At 42.7% G+C, this 17,441-nt stretch overlaps 3 protein-coding genes and 3 long non-coding RNA genes across 11 annotated transcripts; all 6 read left to right on the top strand.

Annotated features, from left to right (window-relative positions):
* The first annotated feature begins 1,021 nt into the window (after positions 1–1,021).
* Positions 1,022–2,592, top strand: LOC116211834. The gene is made up of 3 exons (XR_004157757.1): positions 1,022–1,163; positions 1,239–1,389; positions 1,494–2,592. It is a non-coding gene; the product is annotated as an uncharacterized LOC116211834 (long non-coding RNA).
* Positions 2,593–3,265: 673 nt separating this feature from the next.
* Positions 3,266–5,276, top strand: LOC116209811 (WAT1-related protein At3g28050-like). The gene is made up of 7 exons (XM_031543518.1): positions 3,266–3,663; positions 3,753–3,818; positions 3,925–4,038; positions 4,158–4,386; positions 4,492–4,650; positions 4,755–4,906; positions 5,020–5,276. Exons 1-7 carry the CDS (start codon positions 3,464–3,466, stop codon positions 5,162–5,164), a joined length of 1,065 nt encoding a protein of 354 aa, XP_031399378.1. The 5' UTR covers positions 3,266–3,463; the 3' UTR covers positions 5,165–5,276.
* A 135-nt stretch (positions 5,277–5,411) lies between these two features.
* Positions 5,412–9,098, top strand: LOC116209812 (WAT1-related protein At4g15540-like). The gene is made up of 6 exons (XM_031543519.1): positions 5,412–6,674; positions 6,757–6,819; positions 7,235–7,348; positions 7,456–7,666; positions 7,764–8,071; positions 8,662–9,098. Exons 1-6 carry the CDS (start codon positions 6,487–6,489, stop codon positions 8,816–8,818), a joined length of 1,041 nt encoding a protein of 346 aa, XP_031399379.1. The 5' UTR covers positions 5,412–6,486; the 3' UTR covers positions 8,819–9,098.
* A 739-nt stretch (positions 9,099–9,837) lies between these two features.
* Positions 9,838–11,908, top strand: LOC116210057 (WAT1-related protein At5g40210-like). Of its 6 annotated transcripts, none has more exons than XM_031543860.1 (5): positions 9,838–10,238; positions 10,366–10,427; positions 10,643–10,945; positions 11,057–11,367; positions 11,501–11,908. In XM_031543860.1, the coding sequence occupies exons 1-4, from the start codon at positions 10,066–10,068 to the stop codon at positions 11,089–11,091; spliced, it is 573 nt and encodes a 190-aa protein (XP_031399720.1). In that variant the 5' UTR covers positions 9,838–10,065; the 3' UTR covers positions 11,092–11,367; positions 11,501–11,908. The 6 variants fall into 6 exon arrangements, 2 of the variants coding, with proteins under 2 accessions (XP_031399720.1, XP_031399718.1); XM_031543858.1 differs by having other exon boundaries at positions 9,839–10,238; positions 11,071–11,367; positions 11,501–11,907; XR_004157411.1 differs by having other exon boundaries at positions 9,853–10,238; positions 10,529–10,945; positions 11,501–11,899.
* A 716-nt stretch (positions 11,909–12,624) lies between these two features.
* LOC116210058 lies at positions 12,625–14,082 on the top strand. Its single transcript, XR_004157414.1, has 4 exons — positions 12,625–12,751; positions 12,833–12,946; positions 13,039–13,240; positions 13,333–14,082. It is a non-coding gene; the product is annotated as an uncharacterized LOC116210058 (long non-coding RNA).
* Positions 14,083–15,265: 1,183 nt separating this feature from the next.
* On the top strand, positions 15,266–16,333 carry LOC116212049. The gene is made up of 3 exons (XR_004157804.1): positions 15,266–15,795; positions 15,890–16,003; positions 16,115–16,333. It is a non-coding gene; the product is annotated as an uncharacterized LOC116212049 (long non-coding RNA).
* Positions 16,334–17,441: the final 1,108 nt, after the last annotated feature.

The following is a 17,441-nucleotide window of genomic DNA, read 5'->3' as shown; positions in this document are numbered from 1 at the left end:
CCAATAAAAGAGAAACCCACAAACAAGTTTCAACCCAACGGCAAAGAGAATGGTTATATTGCTTCTCAATTCCTGGACAGCGATGGTCGGAACGCAACGCTATTGCCGCTTCCACCTAACCAAAAGGAGGAAGAGCAACTTCAAATCAAGCGGCCCATTGGCGAGAAAAGTGAGGAATTCAAGAACGTCTTTCTCAAACAAATGCCTCCAGAAAAGTCACCAATCAAGTTAGTTGTCATAGATTCGAGGACGAATCTTTTTGAAGAGAGGGGGAATGATATGATCCAGCTAGAGGACCCTTCACACGAGCATGTAGAAGCATTCCATGATGACGGGGTATGGCATGAAGTCGAGCATTGGGACATGCACGTGCTAGCTGGACTAAGAAAAAGAGCACGAGCCAAGCGAATCGAACTAGCCATGCAAAGGATGTTATTGCATGTCCATGGAGTAGTCAAGCTCTTGGGTGGGCTGCATGTGGAACTAGAAGCCACGACCGTTCATATCCTAGAAATCTATTTAGAAGATGATCCAAGTTCAAAGGGCTGAATTCAGTTGCTTTTCAATTACTTCGGCCTATTTCGTTTTGGGCTCATTACGATTTATTTTAGTCAAGCCCATTAGCCCATTTAGGTTATTAGCTTGTATCTCTCTATAAATAGGCATGTGGCATCCCTAGAAAAGACAGATCAGTTTTCATTCAACTTTGTGAGAGAGGTTTTCTTTGAGCTGTTTTGCAGCAACTTTGACGATATTGCAAGTGTGATGACTTGTGATTCCCGACATTTATAATATTGGTTTCTAGCTCTTTATAGCTAGTGGGTCAATATTTCATATTATAATATTGGTTTCTGGTTCTTTATAGTCAGCGGGTTAATATTTTCTATCCTTGAAACCTTCATTGGACGATCCCGGGTTTGATCTCATTCTATTGTTGTTGGGTCTCGCGGTAGGTTCGTCGAGGTTCACATCACCTTCTATAGCAACTCCCTCTCCACCTTCCTCCTCCTCCTCTGTAGGTATCGTTTTCGCTTCTGATATTCAGCAACTCGAACGACAACCTTATCCTCTGCGCCCTGAGACAAATCTCATCTCTGCAGGCCCAACTGCCCTCCTCTCACTTCCTTGCTCCACCTCAAATTCTTCTTGTATTCCCTGATCAAGTGAGTATGATTACATTCAGAATTACTACTTCCCGTATCTAGGATTTCTTGTTCCTAATTGTTCCTGAATTTCAGAGATGGCTGGTCGACTAAAATTCAAGTTCCCCTGAAGATTCCTTGCGCAGATATTTGGATTCATGGGCATCGACTACAGCTCTCCTACGCTCGCTACCACTCTTATGAATTTTGTCCTGGCTTTCACTTTCATACTCACCATCATTTTCAGGTGCTTCCTGCCCTTCTCTCCTCATTAGTGTCAACAACACCAACCGTGTCCGATTGCTTGGAACCAGAATTTTATTAAGTTCCTATGCGGTCAATGGATTATAGGATGGAAAAATTGGCATGGAACAGCACGAGCAGCCAGGCAAAGGTTGTCGGAACCATAGCATCAATCACGGGAGCGTTCATAGTCACTTTGTACAAGGGTTCGCCAGTCACTATCCCGAGAACCCCTAATCTTCACCTCTCTCCACAGTCAAGTTGGGTCGTTGGTGGGTTCTTGTAGGCGAAGGCCTTATGATCTCCTTGGGTTTCATTGTCCAGGTTAACGAGACCCCACTGATCATCCCATCATATTTCAAGGTATTCCCGGAACGTAATTAGAATAAATAAAACACTTCATTTAATCTCTCTCCAGTCCATCTCGCAGGAATTGATCATCGGGGGTTTCCTGGTGGTGCTAATCATCACATTCTACATCAGCCTCTTCTCGGCCGTCCTCGCTGCCCTGCTCTCACTTATCACAGTGAGGGACCCCGGGACGTGGGCCCTAAAGGTCGATTCAGGCTTAGTAGCAATCATTTACTCGACGCTAGCGGGTACTTTGTTCCGGGTCACTGTGATCATGTGGTGCTTAAAGAGGAGAGGACCCGTGTACGTTGCAATGTTCCAGCCCCTCGGAATAATCTTTGCCGTGGTGCTTGGAGTCATCGTCTTGGGTGACTCAATATGCTGTGGAAGGTGTCAAATGAATGATTGTCGTGTTGTTTATGATGTTCTGCTCCTCTTTTGTCTAGTCAAGAATGTCCCACCTTTTCCTATAATGCTTTGTACAATATTATTTTTCATATGTTTGATTGTACTTTTGGCCATGTGATTCTATTCCGATGAATACAAGGAGAACAGAATATAATGCTGTATATAAAGGTCGAATTAATTATCTATATTGCAGCTTGATTGGAGCAGTGTTGACAATGGGAGGATACTATGCAGTGATGTGGGGGAAGGCCAAAGAGGTAGAAGACATGGCCAGTGGACCCAAAGCATTCGCTACTCTGCCACAAACATGCCAAAAGATCCCATTGCTAATAGCTCAAGAGCAAAGCTGACGAAAGGAAAAAGAGGAACATGATACAGATCGAGCTCATACTTAGCATTGTAAGCGTACAGATGTTCCAAATTTGTAAATCCAAGCGTGCTGCTAATTCCAAGGCTGCATCCTTTTCTTTTCATTGTTTCCGGTCCTAATTATCGGGGAAAGTTTCAAGCAGTATCCATCAAGTTGTACGTCAAACCGCTGGACCACCTCTGAAACCAAGAAAACAACGGCGCAGTGGTCCATCCACGAGCCGCTTAAACTAGACTATCCTCGAAATCCTAGTAATTTAGTCTATCCTTGATGACAAGCAGAGTTAACCTAGCTTTCAACCGTCTGTTCAAAAAGGTTTAACTTATCTGAATACGACGTACGTTATTTATCTATTACTGAAAAGTACGTTTACCTTAGCAATCGTCAAAGGTGACTGGCTATTAATTAATGATTACTACTTCGCACGCCAAATGAAACACAAAATAAAAAAAAACGTTTTAATTAGACAAGAATTCAGACATGATAAATTATTGACTGCAACATTGTTGACATGCATAGAGATCTGAGTTATAAGAAAATTTTAAACAACTGCAACGTAAAATATAGTATAAACGAGTACAAGTTGGAAAAGATGGATCCTGCTCACATGGGACTATGGTGCTGAAAATAAACCACTATATGTGTTGACGGCAATGATTTGAGATGATGAAGAGCGAAAATGACAACACAAACGATATCATCCTCAAACTCGTACTATAAAATCATAAACTAGGTCGAGTTTATCTGCTTAAAGAAATTATCTTCTTCATCTGGTCATGTGTCCAGTCAGGGTGCAGTAGGGAGAATATCTTACTTTTTTATTAGACTTTTAGCATAGACAATTTATTCGGCCAAGGTATCTTCCCTGGTGGCCTTGAGCTCTTCACAGGAAGCCATGGGATAGAACAGAACAGCGAAGACACGCCTCGCCGGCATAGAACACAGTCTAATGATGTCGGGTTCTTCTTCATCTTCTTGGCCAGGCGATGGGGTCACGGTGGCGATGGTGGTGGTGGAGTTGTTGGAGCAGGGGCTGAGCACTCTGAGCAAAGCAGCCATGACCGGAGGCATGAGCAGCTTTGTCTTCGTCGTCTACTCCAATTCCCTCGCCGTCTTCATCCTCCTGCCTGCGTCCCTCCTCTTCTACTGGTAACTGGACCCAGGCAATATCATGTCCTCTGCAGATTGGTATCTTCTTTAAACTTTACTAATACCAACTCCCCAATTTCTGTTTTCAGGAGAAGACCTCTTCCGAAGATCAGACCCGCCATCATCTTTTGGATCTTTCTCCTCGGCCTGCTCGGGTAAGTAAGCCATGTTGAAGTTTCCCGTGGAACTGGGTAACTATTGCTGGAGAAATTCCAGGGCTGTGGATCTGATAAAAGCTTGTACATTCTGGTGTTCTCTTAGATGCTTTTTGCAGCTGTTTATGTACATCGGGATCGGGTACAGCTCTCCCACCCTGGCCTCCGCCATGAGTGATCTTACTCCCGCCTTCACCTTCATACTTGCCATCATTTCAAGGTTCCTGCGCTTAGCAGATTTCGACTTTCCCCTTGTTCCCGAAAGAGGCGAATCTTGCATTCCCTGAGAGTTGAGACCGACTTCTGCCCTGTATTTAGCTCATGCTTTTGAATCCATAGGATGGAGAAGGTTGATCTGGGAGTCCTCAGCAGCAGGGCAAAGTTCGTGGGCACTTTGGTCTCGATAATCGGGGCACTCACTTTGACTCTATTGAAAGGGCTGCCCCTCATAGATAATGGCTCAACGACGACCTTGCAGCAAATTCTGTTGCCTCAGTCGAGTTGGATCGTTGGAGCCATCTTTCTTGCCTCTGCTGCATTGGTGCTCTCTCTTCTGTACATTGTTCAGGTTATCAATTGGACGCTGAATTCAAGTTACAGAGTTGTCTTTGATCGGTCGGAAAAACAAGTGGCCAATTTCTGTGCCTTATAATCCCTCCCTCTTTTCCTACAGACATGGATAATCAGAGAATACCCGGCAGAGTTAGTGGTTGCACTCGGCAGTTGCATCTCAACGGCCATCAACTCCAGTGTTTTCACCTTGATTCTGGAGAGAGACCGGAACGCATGGAGGTTGAAGCCTGGCATAGAGCTGATTGCCATAGGATACGCGGTAAGGAACGTTAGGCAAGAAAAGAATGCACATATATACTTCTTTTTCAGGTAGAGACGGTTGGCACCTACGGTAATCTTACTTGCTTGGCTCATTCATTGCAGGCAGTTTTCGCAGTGGCGATTAGGAACGTGGCCCATACATGGGCGTGCCGCACAAAAGGGCCGCTCTATGTTTCCATGTTCAAGCCCCTCGGCATGGTCTTTGCTATAATCATGGGTGTCTCTTTGCTGAAAGACACCCTTTATCTAGGAAGGTACATATGTGTAAACCATATATGGTTATCGATGCAAGACCTTTGCAATTATTTATAGCCGCATCCGCTTGACATTAATCTGATTGATATCGGGATTTGTTCGTTCTATGCAGTGTGATTGGAGCAGCTATAATAGCAGTTGGGTTTTATGCTGTTAATTGGGGCAAGGCTCAGGAGGAAAGGATTGTTGCAGAATGTCGACCGATCTGTGAATCTAACCGAGCTCCTCTTTTAAACACGAAGGTGGATATACAGTAGCTAGTAGTGCATTGTCTTGTCTTCTGAAACAGAAAGAAATTCTGTTGACATTGTTGTATGGATTCCTCTCTCTTTTTTTTTAATATTTTTAAATCGGACATCACACAACAAAGAGATCACCATATAGATCAGAGAGACAAAAATTAAAACGAATACCACTCAACGAATTCATACAATGTGAGCCCACACAGACGCATTAATCAACTCTAATATTATGTAAAACTAGATGGAGATGAGCGTGTTGCGTGGAAATAAAATCTTTCAACGGTGGAGAGGAAAGAACATTTGCATGGAGAAGGGATTTTATTGTTAAATATAAAATTCCCGATTAATATGGTTTTATACATCATAATATAATTCTAAAATTACACATTTATTGACCAATACAGCATTGCAGTATATTTCTCACCTAGAATAAGCTATCAATAAAGTCACAGTAAATTATCTTTATTCAGTTTCTCCTCTTGAGAAAATTCCACAAAGAATTTCAGTTATGAATATATTGATTTTACCAATAAGTATGAGAAACATAATAGCAACATATAATTACGATGCTATATATATCTTTAGAAAAACAGCATCTAATCAAATACATAGATTTCTCATATATAGACTGTTGTTAATCTCGATAGTTGTCATAATTATTGATAACACCAAGTAATATAGATTCTGAATAAAATATATTGACGCCAAATAAATTGGTTTTCTACATTGAAGGTAGGTTTCTCAAGAATACATTGGTGTTATATAGAAGAAATTAAGGAGGCCGCATATACAGATGCCGAATAATTGGAGTTCTATATTGAGAAACCTATCAATTACAGATTTCTTAAATGTTATCCTTTGATATCCTTTTTTTTTTCCAATATATTATTTACACAATTAAACCTACGATATCTGCACACTGTGTAAAGTGATGACGTGGCTGCCCAAGGTTTTAGTTTTGGAGAAAATTAAAATATTTTCATAAGGCAAGTAGAGAACAACAATGATAGAAATATACTGGTAAATCTTCTCTAGATACCATATGGATAAAGGAAAGTGATATGGTACAATTAATATCCGTGATCCTCGTTACCATAAAGAAAGAGGAACCTCTTCCATAAATATCATATAGACATTTACATTTTTACCTTTGCATGTATCCATACCCTGTTAAGCAAAAGATATCTTCCCCATTGAGTTAACCTCATCTGCACAAGAAGCCATAGATTGCAACCGAAAAACGTTTGCTTTTCGTCCTCCTGACAAACTGGTCAAGAAATAGAGAGGCAACCTTAATATTGCATCCAGAATTTCCAAGCCAAGAGACAAAGAGGGAGATGTGGAGGAGAGCATGGAGTTCGTCGGTGACATTTGTGGGCATGATCATGGCCATGATGGCGCAATCGAGCGCCATGGTGGTCATTAAGTTTGCCATGTCTCAAGGGAGCGACAAGTTCGTCCTTGTACTCTACAGCAACGTGCTGTCCACCATTCTCTTTCTTCCTTGTCTCCTCATTCTCCGCAGGTATGGTACTTGATTCCGACCTTCAACAACTTGAATGGCAACCTTATCCACTGTGCGCACTGAGACAACCTTAACTTTGCAGACCTGGTAGTCCTCGTCTCACGTCGTCCGTCCTCATCAGATTCTTCTTGCTGTCCCTGACCGGGTGAGTGTATATGAAACCATTCACTATTACACTTTGTTTGGATACAATGGAGAAGGGAAGAGAGGGGAATCGATAGAACAAGTTAAATGACTATATTATTCTTGTATAATACTTATCAGCAAAATTATCGGACAATTTGGTCATTTTATATAAATTCAAATTTTCGAATAATTTTTTACCTCTATTGGACCGAAAGTCGGATTGAAAGAAAATGGGCTCGCGTAATATTTTACCTTTATTCCCCCTGCTATCTTTTAAAATTTTATGTCTTCTAACTAGGTGAAAAATTCCCTTCACTCTTGCCCTTTCCCCCTTCTCCTTTTTTTCCCCTAAATACAAACAAACGTCAGGATTTCTTGTTTTGATCATTCCGAATTTCAGAGGTGGCTGGTCGGACTAAAATTTTACCGTGCAGATTCCTGGTACAGATATTTGCATTCGTGGGACTTGATTACAGCTCTCCTACGCTTGGTACCGCTCTTCTGAACCTCGTCCCCGCTTTCACCTTCATACTCAGCATCAGCTTCAGGCGTGTCTCTACCCCTTGCTCCTCATCAGTATCCGCGAGACCGACCATGTTCCACTGTTTGGAATTGGAACTGATACTAAGTTCATATGTTTTTTGATGGATTATAGAATGGAAAGATTGGAGTGGAAGAGCTCGAGCAGCCAAGCTAAGGTTGTTGGAACCACAGTATCGATCGCGGGAGCATTTGTGGTCGCTTTGTACAAGGGCCCGCCAGTCACTTTGTTAACAAGCTCGAGCTCTCCGCATTCAAGCTGGGCCCTTGGTGGGTTCTTCCTTGTGTGCGATGCACTGTTGATCTCATTATGTTACATTATCCAGGTTAATGAGACCCTCTTTATCATCCTATCGAATTCCCGGATCATTATCGTTTCGATTAAGCATCTCACCTGGTTTATCCTCTCTACTCCATTCACAGGCATTGATCCTCCGGGATTATCCGCTGGTGCAAATCGTGACATTCTTTTACCACTTATTCATGACCGTCTTCTCTGCTCTGCTCGCCCTGGTCTTAGTGAAGGACCCTAAGTCATGGTCCCTACAGGAGTCGAGTTTGGTCTCGGTCATATACTCATCATTGGTGATGAGTTTGCTCCATACCGCGGTGATCATATGGTGCGTAAAGAGGAGAGGGCCTGCGTATGTTGCCATGTTCCAGCCCCTAGGAATAATCATTGCTGCGGTGCTTGGGATCATCTTCTTAGGGGACCCCTTATGCCGTGGAAGGTATTTAATAATTATAATTATAAATCTTGATCTATTAATTAATAATTTTCCTATTTGCCATCTAAGAAAAAAGAATCCTAATAATGTCCTTTCCAACTAAGTAAAGTGACACAAAATATAAAAACAGCGCGCAAAGATATTAATAGAGGAAATGATCCCAAATGATAGCGCTCTATGTATAAGAGCTGGGTAAACAGAGCCGTGTAAGGTCAGATCGAGGAGATCGGGAGAACTGCCCGCCGACTATGTATGGGCTCTGATACCATCAAAGATGGGAAGAGTGTATGGCTGGATCCTCATGATTATACCACCGCAAATGCAGCCCCAAACGCAGCCTTAATCCGTGAGGTGGAATTCATTGAGATATATAGCACGTTACAATAACATGTACTAGAAAACAAATAAATGTATAGTTACACGTGACTATAATACAGCTCTTATATATGGAAGGCTATGATTTGGGATCATTTCCTCTATTAGATATGATACTCATCTTGACGCAATTTATTCTATTTTAAGTGTACCGAACATGACTCAAAGGAATAATATGATGCTCTAAAATGGTTAAATTAATTTAATTTGTGTTGCAGCTTGATCGGAGCAATCGTGATAGTGGGAGGATTTTATGTGGTGATGTGGGGAAAGGCCAAAGAATCAGAAGACATGGCCAGTGGACCATCCAGTGCATCCGAGGCTCTGCCACAGACAAGCCATAAGATCCCATTGCTAGCTCAAGAGCAATGCTGAAAATTGACACACCCCGATACAGGATCCCTGGCACCCGATCGAGCTCATATGCGAGGAATCAAAGTTACTTGCTCACTTATTGGGAGTTCCAGGATATGTACAATCATCCAGAAAAAAAGGCATGACAAATCATGCATGTAATATGATGTAATATAATATGCATTTAATGAATCATGATCTGTAGCGGGAGCTTATTGTTTCTATTTAATTCGCTCTGCTGAAAAAATCGCATGACCAAGGAACTTTGATCCTGTTTGTATAAAATTTTATTCTAAATCATAGTAACAAAATATAAATATTGTATTATGTCTTGTTTTATGGAACTAATCATGTCAATTTCTAACAATCAAACAACGACATGAGAAGTAGCTAAGTATGTAAAGATGGATCAGAATGGACAGATTCTCACTACATAAGCAGAAGAAACTTTGAACGAGCGAAAAACTATACACAAATCTTAGGATGGATCTAGTCCATGGCGGAGTGGTTATCTCGATAGCATATGCATCCGGATTCCTTACACTCACAAGTCAAAACTGATCTGGCCGGTAAGCTATTCCTTGAGTCACAAGGTGAAGGTGAACCCCCAAAATTGCCACTTTTGGGAAATTCATTCTCAACAACTGAGAAGAGTTTATGAGGTTACAAGGTCGAGTTTTCCTGTCCTCGGGCAATCAGGTTGAGATCACGTGGCACAACCAACAGATGTAGAAAGAGTTCAAACTCAGGGCCCGGTCAGGAGTGAGTTAGCTATTCCTATGGGATTCATTTGAGGAAGCCCACAAGGCCACAGTTGAATTGCCCAAATCGTAATTTCAGCAGGGAGTGTTCTTTCTCGGTTAAAGGCAATTCCTCATGCCTTTTTCAGAAAAAAATAAAAATAAAAATAAAAATAAAGGTTCATTCCTCTGTTCAGTTTCTACTTCCAATCAATCATGACATAAGAACTTGAAAAATAATAAGATAAGACTTTTAAACATCAATTCTTGGAGTATGGCAAATTAAAATTATCCTTCATTTTCATTTGGACCTTTAACATAAAATATCTTACATTTTCATTTGGACCTTAGCATGGCAAATTATATGCTATTTAGGTAAAGGGAGTCTTCCCCTAGTGGCTTTAGCAGCAGAGGAAGTCACTGATTGGAACCCGAGCAGAACAGTCACTCTTCCTCCCTCCGGAAGAAATTACAGAAGAAACGGGGAATACCTGCTTCTGATTCCATAGCTGAGGGACAGAGAAGGAGATGTGGAGGAGAGTTTGGAGTTCGTCGGGGACATTTGCAGGGACGATGATGGCGCAGGAGAGCCCCATGGTGTCAACAAGGTTGCCATGTCCGGTGGGACCGACAAGCTCATTCTCTTATTCTACAGCTACCTCCTCCCCACCTTCTTCCTCCTCCCGTCTCCTTCTCCGCAGGTACTGTCTCACCTCCAAAAAATCGAACGAACAAACAAACAAACAACCTTATCCCCCGTCACTGGGACAATTACTGAATTTCATGTTTTTGTTTTTTTCACCCTTGTTTTTGGGGCTATGTCTGCAGCCTGAATGGCATCCTCTCACTTCCGCTATCCTCCTCACAATCTTCCTGCGTTCCCTGGTTGGGTCAGTATGACACCATTTACTAGAGATTTAAGGATGTCTCATTCATGGTTGTTCCAAATTCTGGAAATCACCGGTCAGCTAAAACTCCAGCTGCCGCGCAGATTCATGATACAGATATTCGAATTCACTGGCATTGATTAAAGCTCTCCTACGCTTGGTACCGCTCTTTTGAATCTCATCCCAGCTTTCACTTTCATGCTCGGCATCATTTTTAGGTGCAACCCGCGTCCCTGTTCCTTCTTCCCTCCAGTTTTGGTATTGGTTGGAATTATATGAAGCTCCTATATTTTCGGTGGGTTCTAGTATGGAAAAGTTGGCGCTTAAAAGCTTGAGCAGCCAAGCAAAGGTCGGTGGAACCGTACTTTCAATTGCAGGAGCATTCATAGTCACTTTCTACAAGGGCCAACTGCTCACAGTGTCGTCAACCCTTCACCTCCCTCCACATTCAAGTTGGGGTCCTTGGTGGGTTCTTCGTTGCAGGCGAAGCACTAATGATCTCATCAAGTTACATTTTGCAGGTTAAACAAACCCTCCTAAAATCCTCATCCCATTAAAATTTAAGAAATTCCTGAAACATTATATATCGTTTCAATCGTGCATGTGGTTCGGCCCATTCATTCCATCCATAGGCGTTCATCCTCAGGGATTACCCCGGTGGTGCTAATCATCATGTTCCACATCAACTTATTCGGGACCGTCTTCGCTGCCCTGCTCTCGCTAATTGCAGTGAGGGATCCTGAGTTGTGGGCCCTAAAGGTCGGTTCGAGCCTGGTCGCGGTCATTTACTGAATGTTAGCGAGAAGTTTGTTGCTAGTCGCCATGACCATGTGGTGCGTAAAGAGGAGAGGGCCTGTGTATGTTGCAATTTTCAAGCCCCTAGCAATAGTCTTTGCAGTGGTGCTCAGAGGCGTTTCTTAGGTGCCCTACTATGCCGTGGCAGGTACTTAATAATTGTAATTATTGTTTTAATTTCACTTATTTAATTTTTCTTACGGCCATGTGATTCCATTTAAAATAAAGTAAGAGAACAAATGATGCCCCAAAATGGATAAATTAATTCATTTGTGTTGCAGCTTGCTTGGGGCAGTGGTGATAGAGGGAGGATTCTATCGGTGATGTGGGGAAAGGCCAAAGAAGTAGAAGACATGGCCAGTGGACCACTAAATGCAGGGGAGGCTCTGCCTCAGACAAGCCATAAGATCCCCTTGCTAGCTGCACAGCAAAGCTGAAAAAAAAACTCCCAAGCAACCATGGTTGAGGATTCCGGGCGCCGGGCCAAGTCATACGAAGAATCGAGGATATTTCTTCACTTATTGGGGGTTTTGGGTATATGCTTGATATCGTCTTCGGAAAGTTATAACAGAATACATGTAATACGCATTTGATGATTCGCGATTTGTAGCCAACGGGTGAGGACATATTGTTCCCATTAGTTCACTCCACTAAACGATTCACATGACCAAGGGATTGTCAGATGATTTGTAAAATATTTTTTTCTATCTAAATTGCATTTAAAAAGAAAATTGAATTATCTATACTAATTGAAAAAGAACACAGACTTGGAAAACTGTCAAGATAAATATTGTTGCGGAACTATCGCCATGGAAGCCCACAAAGAGCATGCCTGATTGGCCTAAAACATCGATTAACCCATAATTCAGCATAGAATATTCTATGTTTCTCTGCAACCACAGAACATTAAATTATTCTTCAGCCGTACCGAGAAAAAGGAACCTTTCCTATATAATAGTCATACATTTTTATCTGGACCTTGGCATGGCAAATTCATGTGAAATTCGGCAAGAGGCATCTTCCCCGGTGGCTTTCGCCCATCTGCAGAGAGCAAGCCATGGCATAGAATAACATAACATTTGCTTTTCCGGAAGACAAACTGCCAAAGAGACAGAGAGGCAACCTCAGTATTTGCTTCCCATTCCGTAGCTGAGGGGCAGAGATGTGGAGGAGAGTCTGGAGTTCTTCGGCGACATTTGCATCGATGATCTTGGCTGTCGTGGCGCAGGCCAGCAGCAGGGTGGTCAACAAGCTGGCCATGTCGGGCGGGACCAACAAGTTCGTCCTGGCCTGCTACAGCAACTCCCTCTTCCTCCTCCTCCCTTTTCTCATCTTCCCCTGGAGGTACCGCCTCAAAAACTTGAACGACAACCTTATCCTCTCCACTGAGAAACTTACTCAAGTTCTTGTTTCTTCTTTTTTTTCCTGGCTACGTCTGCAGGCCCGATCACCCTCTTATCACTTCCTCCCTCCATTTCAAATTCTTCTGGCTGTCCCCGCTTGGTTGAGTAGGAAACCTTTCATTGTTAGTGGTAGTGCTTCCTATATAATTAAGGATTTCTTGTTCCTGATTGTTCCGAACTTTGGAGACTGAACTTCGAGCTCCCATGCAGATTCTTTGGACAGATATTTGGATTCATAGGCATCGATTACAGCTCTCCTACACTCGATATTGCCCTTATGAATCTCATCCCGGCTTTCACTTTCATACTCGCTGTCATTTTCAGGTGCGTCCTGCCCCATCTTTCCTCATTAGTATCAGCACAGCCGATCGACTTTCTGATTGTTTGGTAGAAGAAATTAAATGAAGTTCCTATAGGTTCTAGGTTGGAAAAATTGGTATGGAAAAGCACGAGCAGCCAAGCTAAGGTTATTGGAACCATAGCATCAGTTTCTACAAAGGCCCACCACTCACTGTGCCAACAACTATTCAACTTCACCTCTCTCCACAGTCAAGGAGGGTCCTCGGTGGTTTCTTCCTAGCAGGAGTACTCATGATAGCATCGTGTTACATTGTCCAGGTTAATGAGACCCTCCTCATCCCATCAAATTTTAAAACGTAATCAGTCCTCATCAAACACCTGATAATCTAGCATGTCCGGTCCATTTGCAGGCGTTTGTCATCGAGGATTACCCGGAGGTGCTAATAATCACGTTCTACTTCAACTTCTACTTGACCACCTTGGCTGTCTCACTAAGCACTGGTCGCAGTGAGGGACCCTAAGTCATGGGCCGTAATGGTTGAGTCGGGTCTTGTTGCAATCACATTCTCGTCGTTGGTGGGGCAATTTGTTCCGAGTCTTCGCGGCCATATGGGGCCTACAGAGGAGGGGGCCTGTGTATGTTGCAATGTTCAAGCCCCTCGGAGTAATCTTTGCTGTGGTGCTTGGAATAATCTTCTTAGGTGACTATTATGCCGTGGAAGGTATTTAATATTACAATCATTGTTGTGTTATTTATTTGTAATGTTCCTTTGCAGTCTTTTTTTCCATCTTATGGAATGCCCCATGGAGTAACTTCGTAGGAGCGGCTCTGGGCCTTAAAGGGCTTAATAGCCTTTAGGGCGGAGGCTAAGGTCGCTCATGGGCCCTGTAACCATAAAGCCATGTGCCAATGTCCATAGAGTTCATCCTTGATAACTCAGAAGCCAATTCACGAGTTATGTGTTGAAGGTGGATCCTGAATTTGCTACTTCTAGGAGATATCGATCTTTCCTACGGCTGTTGTCCTTTCTTTAATTAGAACCCAATAATTCAGTTTATCCTTGATAGCTCAGATGAGTGTACACGCTTAAGGGCTGAGTTTTTCCTGCGATCGGGTTGAAGGCCTGACCATTAGGCGTGGAAAGAGTTCAAAATCATGGGACCGGGCCATTGGATTATGAACATTTTAACTGCACAGCATTGATATCTATCATATAGAAAATATCTATCACAAAAGAAGATTTGTTCAAATTTTTGTATAGGTACCTCTGCAGTACTAATTCCTGGAGAACAGACGAGACAAACAGAGAATCGATTTATTGAGAGTACGTAGACAAATAATGAAACAGAATCTATGCAACCATGTTATAAGATGTGTCCGTGAAAGTGAAGAATAATTACGCTTGTACGGGTCCCAGTAATCAGTGGGGCTTAAGGTAATTGTGGGAGCAATAACAATTTCGCACAACCAACACCATGTGTAACACGAACTTTGCGATGATGTACGGCTTAGACAGAAACTTCTATTGAACAGCAGGGAAGAGAAATCAGCCACCCGCTTTGTTTGTGAAGCCCGGGAAAATTAATCTATACCCATATTTGTAATTCAAGCCAAACAAAAGCATCCATCGAATTGCCATATTACGAGCATGTTACATATACCAATGGGCTTCAGATGACTTTATCCCGATAAGTTCCACTTTGGCAGTAATATATATACAAACGCTTTTTCTCACAATCGGGGACATGCTGCTCAAGAAAAAAGGCAGGCAAATCTAATCTTTGCTTCCAAGTACATAGCTGAGGGACTGAATGGGACATTAGGAGGAGAGGTTGGAGCTCTTTGTTGCCATTCGCAGGGATGATCACGGCCGTCATGTGACGCAACGTACACGCGAGCAACTGTCACAGATCCTTTGATTCCGCAGAATACCGGAACTACGACCTTCAATCTCCTATTGATTATTCGAATTCCTAGGAAACCGGCATCAAACTCGAATTGAATCCGAGAATGGGCGAAATAGCACGGTAGCTCCAAAACTTTATTGATAAAAAAAAATGTCTTTAGCCCTAAGGCTTACATCGCTTAAATAAAAAAAATGAAATTATAACGAAGGAAATAAAATATTCTCTAAAATAAACTATTCCCTAAAAATTATAAAAACGCCCAAATAACATAAAAATACCCGTTTGATACTCTAAATAATGGAATTCGGCATAAATCTCGTCTTTTCACGGGCATAGGTCATGGGTTGTGCTCCGGAGGCTATCTTCGAGACAGTGTCATCAGAACCTGTTTTTCTCGAGGTACCGATTTGCCATGTCTTATGCCGCATCATTCTCCCCTGGGTGGCGAGAATTCGCCATCGAATTGTCATCAACTGAGCTATCACTTGCGTAAGGAATCAAGTGCTTCACATTAAACACATCGGCAGTACAAATGTGGCTGGGAAGCTTAAGCCGATAGACGTTCGGATTGATCTTCTCCACGACCTCCACAAAACCAATTTTTATGGCAGTGAGCTTGTGGTAGTCACCAGCAAAAAAACGATCCTTGATAAAGACAGCCCACACAAAATCACAAACTTCAAACTCCACGTGCCTTCTCCCGTTTGATCCTTGTACGCTGCATCATCATGGCTCAAGCGAGCGGCGTGGTGGTCAACAAGGTGGCCACGTCTGGGGGGACCGACAAGTTCGTCCTGGCCTTCTACAACAACTCAGTCTCCGCCTTCCCCCTCCTCCCTTCTCTCCTCCTTTACCGCAGGTACTGTCTTGAACAAACAACTTGAATGGCAACCGTATCCCCTGGTCTAAGACAGCCTTATCTAAGGGCTCGGTTGCCCTCCTCTGACAACCTACCTCCTCCTCAGGTTCTTCTTGCTCTCCCTGCTTGGGTGACTATGTACGAAACCATGTTCTGTTGGTTCTTCATAGTTTAAGATTAAGATTCCTGCTCCCATGTAGATTCTCATCACAGATATCTGGATTCATCGGCATCAATTACAGCTCTCCTACTCTTGGTACTGCACTTATGAATCTCATCTCGGCATTAACCTTCATACTGGCCATCATTTTCCGGTGCTTCCCTGCCCCTTCTCTACACATTACTATGAGCGAAACAGACAGACTATGTCCCATTGTATGGTTTTTGAAATGTATTAAGTTCCAATGTTTCCGATCGGTTCTCAGATGGAAAAGCTCGAGCACCAAAGCAAAGATAGTTGGAACCATAGTATCAAGGGGTTTTTACCTAAAATGACCCATGGTTTGTCTGTTTTGTCAAATTTATCATATGCTTTTTTTTTTGTCAAATCTATCTCATTGTTTACTTTTTGCATCAAATCTATCCCGGCGTTATCTTTTCCGTCGACATTTAACGGCCATGCTGACGTGACACGTGAAGAGATAGTGGGCCATACTTGCCACGTAGGTGTCACGTCAGCATGGCCGTTAGATGTCGACGGAAAAGATAACGCCGGGATAGATTTGATGCAAAAAGTAAACCATGGGATAGATTTGACAAAAAAAAATATATGATAGATTTGACAAAACGAGCAAACCATGGATCATTTTAGGTAAATACCCCTAGTATCAATGGTAGGAGGGTCCGTAGTCACTTCATACATGGGCCCGCCAGTCACTATCCCGACAACCTTTAATCTTCACCTCTCTCCAAAGTCAAGTTGGGTGCTTGGTGGGCTCTTTCTTGTAGGCGATGCCCTCATGAATTCATTGTCCAGGTAAACGAGCCCCATCCTCATCCCATCAATTTTAGAAACTCTCGTGACGTAATCAGTTCTCATCGAACAAATGGATTAGTCTCCCTTTCTGTGTTTTGGCAAGCATTGATTCTTGGGGATTACCCAGTGGTGCTATTCCTCATGTTCTATGTTTATCTATTTGCGGCCGTGTTAGCTGCCCTTCTCGCACTGCTGGTTGCAACGAGGGGCCCTAATTCATGGGCTCTAAAGATCGATTCAGGGTTTGGTCGCGGTCATATGCTCGGCAGTGGTGGGTAATTTGTTCCAAGTCACCATGACCGCATGGTACATAAAGATGAGAGGGCCTGTGTATGTTGCAATGTTCAAACCTCCAGGAGCAGTCTTTATCGTGGTGCTTGGAGTCATTTTCTTATGGGACCCATTATACCATGGAAGGTGCTTAATTATGACAATTAATTTTTGTTGTCGTTTCGGTTCTTAAATTTTCTTTTAGAACGTGTGATTCCATTCAAGAAATTTAAGAGAAGATAATGGTTGAATTAATTAACGCTATATATTTATTTTGCAGCTTGATTGGGGCAATGATGATGGTGGGAGGTTTCTATGCAGTGATGTGGGGAAATGCCAAAGAGGACATGACGAGTGGGCCCAAGGCATGCGAAGCTCTGCCAAAAACAAGCCAAAAGGTCCCATTGCTAGCTTAAGAGCAAAGCTGAGTTACGGAAGCCAATAATTCGATGCTTTATCCGCGTGTCAGCTTGAGCTCACACAAAGAATCGGAAATATTATTCTTG

Source organism: Punica granatum, chromosome 6 (genome assembly GCF_007655135.1).
Source record: "Punica granatum isolate Tunisia-2019 chromosome 6, ASM765513v2, whole genome shotgun sequence".
Taxonomy (NCBI): Eukaryota; Viridiplantae; Streptophyta; class Magnoliopsida; order Myrtales; family Lythraceae; genus Punica; species Punica granatum.
The sequence above is the reverse complement of the archived record's forward strand: the minus strand, read 5'-3'. Positions and strand labels throughout refer to the sequence as shown.